The sequence below is a fragment of the Polistes canadensis genome, unplaced genomic scaffold (genome assembly GCF_001313835.1).
Source record: "Polistes canadensis isolate GaletaPanama2010 unplaced genomic scaffold, ASM131383v1 scaffold_230, whole genome shotgun sequence".
NCBI classification, from domain to species: domain Eukaryota; kingdom Metazoa; phylum Arthropoda; class Insecta; order Hymenoptera; family Vespidae; genus Polistes; species Polistes canadensis.
The window spans coordinates 94,071-100,140 of NW_014569777.1; the positions used below are offsets into that span (position 1 = coordinate 94,071).

The following is a 6,070-nucleotide window of genomic DNA, read 5'->3' on the forward strand; positions in this document are numbered from 1 at the left end:
ATATAATAATATAATAATACGTTAAGAGAGATGTGTGTATCCTCGTAACTTTCGTGAAACTTTTCTTTCGAAAGGACAACGACTCCTCGAAGAAATTTTTTTTTTTTTTTTTTTTTTTTTATTGACCTCCTCTTCCCCGAAAGGAAAATAAAAAAGAAGTTAAAACATTGAGTGAGAGAAGATAGAAATGAACGAGCGGTCGAGGTCATTGCTTCGACCCCCTACGACCACCCTCAAACCCCACCGCCGCCCCACTTTAACCGAGAAAAATTTTCAAAGCGAATTTTTCTCTCACATTGAAAACCGTCGTCACTAAATTAACGCAAAATGTGTGTTTCTTCTTCGTTGCACTCACGCGAATCTCGATCATAAAAAAGAAATTTTTGACGATGACCTTTTGAACGAATTCGTTAATCAAATTTTAGGACTAACAGATTTAAAAAAAGTTACAACAAAATAAAAAAAAAAAGGAACAAGGTGGTGGTCTGTGTTATCGGGATTAATATAATTTCGAAATTTAACATTTTTTCAAAATGACACAAGTAACAACGGGATGGGTGGGTGGGGGGTTGGTCACGTAAACAAGTTAACACACTTCTAAATAAAAAAAAATCCAACTATATTATCATTAAACGAAATGAAAAGATATGAATGAAAAATAATATAAAATAGTCAATAACTTTGAGTAAAAAATAAGAATTATAATTTCACATTTGAAAAATAAAAAAAACAGCCGGCTGTTCATTTTCGAAACAATCTCTCGATACTTTAAATATTAAGATTGTAATTAGATTATAATTATAGTATCTAGAAAACAATTAATAAAATTAAATGATCGATAAACATTTTTCTACTTTTTCTCTTTCTCCCCTTTAACCAATTTTCAATATTTTATTATTATGAAATAATGTGTTCTTTTTTTTCTGTCTTTTTTATATTTTGTTTCATCTTTTCCTCTTGGAAAAAAAACAAAAAAAAACAAAACAAAAAAAATTATCAATAATTGACCATCTGTCGTCGTCGTTCATCGATATCGTTTTTTTATTTGTAGGTATACGTTGCGTTTACACACACACACACAGATATACACGCATACAGAATCAAACAGACCTATCGAAAATTGCTTCCGGATATTTTCGACACTCGTTTTCGATACTCCCGTTTGGCAATTAACGTCAGTTATAAAAGAAGTGGAAACGATTCTATTTCCAGCTACATCTCGTAATATAACGGCTCCGAAAGGTGGCCACCTGTTGTAGATACGGGAACTTGGAACCCCCCAACAAACAATGAACGGCTACTACGACGACTACAACGAAAGGAAATATAGAACGAGAAAACTGGAAAAGAAGAAGAAGAAGAAGAAGGGACAATTCCAAAACTTAAACTACACGTTTGTATCAAACAAATCGTTTGCTTGATCTGTTAATTAAACGTTTTATTAGTTAAGCGAAACCCCCCTTTCACCTACCAACTAATTTATCCGATAATCCGTAAATTAGATTAACATTTCAAAATAGTATGTCACCTATCGACTAGTTTTTCTTTTTTTTTCCTCTCTCTCTCTCTCTCTAAACCTTTGGTCCTTACACTTTTTTTGTTTTTTTTCTTCTTCTTCTTTCTCTAAGCTCTATCAGCTTGAAAGCACGATTTGCAATTCCGATTTGAAAGGAAAGGGGAATATAGTAAGAGGGTTCGTTGTTGAACAAAAATCTAGAATAAATTTGTATTATCGGAGATGAATCCTGTTAGAGATACTTTATCGTAATATAACAAAAGAAAATATAAATAAAATAAATGAAGAAGTATATATATGTGTTAAGCATAAATTATTGATTAAAAGTAAATTATTGATTATAAGTAGAAATTCAAATACAATCTTAACTCGGATAATATTTTAATATAAATACATATAAACGTGTTTTTTTTTTTTTAAATATATATATCTTTCGTTACCGAAAAACCTGCCGGTATTATTATTATTTTTATCTTCATCAAAATAATTTATCTAATTATTATTGAGATATACAAATCATTGATCATTTTATCAATTCGTGTTAGATCGTAACGATTCCTTTATTCGAACACCATGACTTCTCGATGACGGATAAATCACGTAGGTAACACTTGCCGGTAGTTACAATTTCCGTGAACAATAACAGAGATGGTTTTGTACTGTGCAAAGTTGAAGATGGGTGTATTGCAACTGGCTGTTTCGAGCTCACCTAAGTGCATTAATAAAAAATTTGATTAATTCTTAAACTCGTGCAAATTGTTCCTTCGCAATCCAACAAAACGATTAACCCATTTACATTCGTAACCTGAATAATTAGCGCGTGTTTCTTTTGAGCAATTCATGTTAAAAAATTCAACGCGGTTAATGCATCGTCAGAAAATTTTTTTCCCCCGGTTTAATTTTTATTCGAACCTTTCTTTTTTCTCTTTTATTTAATTTTCGCTAACGCTTGATTGAATATTTCAGATCGAAATGAAAATTAATAATTAATTCGATCGTATAACTTAAAATAAAATATCTACGGTCAAAATCACACGGCCAATCATCGTTTGAATTTTTCTGATTAATCAAATTAATCATATATTTGAAACGGAGTATACACCGGGTTAAATAATATTTCTATATGAACGAATAAAATGATAATTAAAAAAGTAATTAAAGAAAAGTTACCGTAACGTAATTATTATTCCTTTGTAATTCAGCAATGTTATCGTAGAGCCCTTCGAGTAGAGCCTTCCTAAGTTGTTGCGTATTATTTCCGCAACTGACTTTTTCTAAATTCGCGCGTTCGGCTAAAGCGGCAAGTTGTTTTCTAACTTCCGAGGCATATTCCAAATTCCGATGGTGTAGAAAGTTTTCATGACACCAGACCTTTTTCTGACTTGTACTAATATAACTACGAAAAACGTTGAGTAAAGTAACGTGATCTCCTTCGGGAGAAGCAAATCTGAAACACGTTACGATATAATGAATATTTGAAATAAATAGAAATGATTATACGACGAATGAAGAATGTACCGAGACTTAGCAGCGTATGCTTGTTGTCTTTTAGCCGGTGGATCGGCAAATATCGATTGTACAGAAAGGAGTGCAATAACGGTGAGAGCTTCCTCGAGACATCGATGTTCAACGGAAGCTAGAATCACTTTAGTAAATCGAGGATCCAAGGGGAACAATGACATCGTTCTACCCAGAGTAGTCAATTGCGGTGGGGAACCTGAAAGGTGAATGTCGAAGCAGCACTGAGGAAGATAGTTCTCGTATAGTCTATCGGTTTTAGGACCTGAAATCAATAATATACCTTTCACAGCTGCGAGCTTTTCCAAACACGTCACCGCAACGTCGACAGCTTCCTTGGGTGGTCTGTCCATAAAATCGAAACTAGTAATATCGACGCCGATAGCGAGAAGCTGTAGAGCAACTCCCGCTAGAGAACACCTTTGTATCTCCGGTAGAGGCATCTCCTTCATCCTCTCGAACTCGTCCTTTGTGTAAGTCCTATAACATTTTCCCGATGCCTCGCGAGCGGCTCTTCCTGTCCTTTGCCAAGCTTGCGCCTTTGAGATCTGTTCCACCTTGAGCACATCCAGTCCCGTCGTTGGGTGATGCGTTCTTGCTTTGACCATACCAGTATCGATCACGTGTCGAATACCTACAAGAAGGAACTCTTCTCAACAAAGCCGTTTATGCCACCCATCGTTTATCTATTCATCCATCTATCTACCTATCTGACCATCTTTCCACCTAACCATCTATAACCATCCATCTATATCACCGGCAAAATCGTCAACTATCTAATAAGATATCAAAGGACTCACCGCCTATCGTAACGGACGTCTCGGCAACGTTCGTCGAGAAAATAAGCTTTCGCATTCCCGTGGGAGCAGCCTTGAAAGCTTCCAACTGCTGATGAGTCGGTAGAGCCGAGTAGAGAGGAAATATCTTCAACGGTGGGTATCCTTTACCGTCCAACTGTTTGGCAACCTGTCTTGCACTGGCTACAGCAGTCTCTATCTCTTCCTGTCCGGTCAAAAACACGAGAATGTCCTCGCTGGAAAAGATCAAAATGATATCACCCACCCCCGTTCACTTATTTTTTCTAATCTTTTCATTATATATATATATATATCAAAGTTGGAAGATCAAACTCTTACTTGGCTGGTGTCTCCCTGTGGATTTGAAAGGCCGTAACCATACTAGAAAAAGCGTAATCCTCTTGACTATTAACAGCATGATAGATCTTAACTGGATGCTGCCGACCCTCGAGATATAAAACGGGCGCATGAAAATACTTAACAAACTTGTCCGCGTCCATCGTCGCAGACATGATCAACAATTTAAGTGGCGGCAAGTTCTTCAACTTCCTCAAATTCTGTGCTCGTTTAGCAACACCAAGTAGTACGTCAGTTTGTACAGATCTTTCATGTGCCTCATCTAATATTACAACCGAATAATCCGATAGTATTTCATCGGTCATAGCTTCCCGTACCATCATACCATCCGTCAAGTACTTGATTCTGGTTTGAGATGACGTCACATCTTCAAATCGTACACAGTAACCCACTAGTTTACCAATTTCCACCCCTTGCTCCTGTGCAACTCTACGAGCTATGCTAACTGCGCCTACCCTTCGCGGTTGAGTTATACCAACGCGACCACCAAGACCAACTATTCCTGATGAGAGCAACAGCTGTGGAATCTGTGTAGTTTTACCACTACCAGTTTCTCCGATAATAATCAACGTACTGTTTTTTCTTATTTCTTCCAAAAGTCTGTAAAACGTTTAGGAATTATTTTTATCGGTCCTTTAATTTCATCGTTTAATATGAAATTTTTCATTTCGTTAATTTAATAGAAACAACAATTATATATAAAAAAGAAAAAAAAAATAATTCTTATTTGAAGATCATCAAAAACCACCTGTTACGAACGTTTGAATATTCGCGCCGTAGAAGATTGGAAACGTTATCTACCGATAAGAATGGAAATCAACAATGGTGGCAACAATTCCGGATATTTACCATAAAGTTGCACTTATCTCACGTTCTTTGATAAAAATATACTAATTCCTTTCATAAATAATAGAATTGACTCAAAACTCAACAAGGGATAGAAAGAGAAAAAGAGATATGCGATTCGATGAAAGACAAAAAAAAAGAAAGGTTATGTTTTGTATTTTTGTAAATCTCACCGTTTCCGAAGACGATAAACTGGTAGAGATTTTCTTTGTTGATGAAAACTATTGACGTTTCCTGATTCCATATTCTCAACATTCTGAAAACTTGAATTATTTTCCTCGTGTTTCTGGACTTTGGCGGGATTCTCCCCAAAAACAACAGTGTTTGGTCGTTTCGGTGCTAACTTGGAGAAACTCGACGTTCCCATAACATTATATTTGGATTCCGCGTTGTCGTGTACACCCATTTTGATGTTTAAATATAAATATAACACTGTTTAAATATAAAAAATAAACAACTCAATAAACACACTTTCTTTTACCTTGAGCCGGCATACACGTGTTACTCACTACTGACTCTCGTATGCAACCTAACCAAACCTTACGCTCTGTCAGTAATGCAGTTTATAAAAGAGAGGACGAAATGAAATAAATTTAATGTTATTAAAACACAACTACACAATTATCATAACTGGTTGCATTACTTTTTTATAAATAATTTTTTTATCCTGAATTAATACCGGATACAAATTTTTCGAAATATGAACCAATTATTTTTATATTTTATTTTCTTTAATTTTTATTACTGCTAATACGAATTGTACCAAATACAGAACAGATTGTTTTTTTAAAATTGTTTTTTTTTAATTATTTTTACTTATATAATTATCATAACGTAAAAATTACATTAATTCAGGACTTCTCAAAGTGTCGATTGCGACTTCATATGGGATCGTCGGGATTGCGTGGAAAATTTTGAGAAGCCATGCGTTAAGTAAAAGAAAAACCAAATAACTGCACAAAATTAATTTCTCGTTTTTCTTTTCTCCTCTCTATTATTTGTTTTTTAAATATATATATATATATATATATATATA

At 34.6% G+C, this 6,070-nt stretch overlaps 1 protein-coding gene across 1 annotated transcript; it reads right to left on the reverse strand.

The window, feature by feature from the left end:
- Positions 1 to 1,969: 1,969 nt before the first annotated feature.
- LOC106790335 (putative ATP-dependent RNA helicase DHX33) lies at positions 1,970 to 5,707 on the reverse strand. The gene is made up of 7 exons (XM_014755148.1): positions 5,208 to 5,707; positions 4,171 to 4,788; positions 3,835 to 4,067; positions 3,318 to 3,668; positions 3,035 to 3,233; positions 2,687 to 2,963; positions 1,970 to 2,225 (listed from the first exon to the last, which is right to left on the reverse strand). Exons 1-7 carry the CDS (start codon positions 5,438 to 5,440, stop codon positions 2,058 to 2,060), a joined length of 2,079 nt encoding a protein of 692 aa, XP_014610634.1. The 5' UTR covers positions 5,441 to 5,707; the 3' UTR covers positions 1,970 to 2,057.
- Positions 5,708 to 6,070: the final 363 nt, after the last annotated feature.

Bases quoted from the DNA above. Each gene is read 5' to 3' on its own strand.
- LOC106790335 (XM_014755148.1), bottom strand. From the start codon at position 5,440: ATGGGTGTACACGACAACGCGGAATCCAAATATAATGTTATGGGAACG. The intron at 4,068-4,170 runs GTAAGAGTTTGA...GATCTTTTCCAG, and splicing joins CACAGGGAGACACCAGCCAA to CGAGGACATTCTCGTGTTTT. The intron at 3,669-3,834 runs GTGAGTCCTTTG...TCCTTCTTGTAG, and splicing joins GACGTCCGTTACGATAGGCG to GTATTCGACACGTGATCGAT.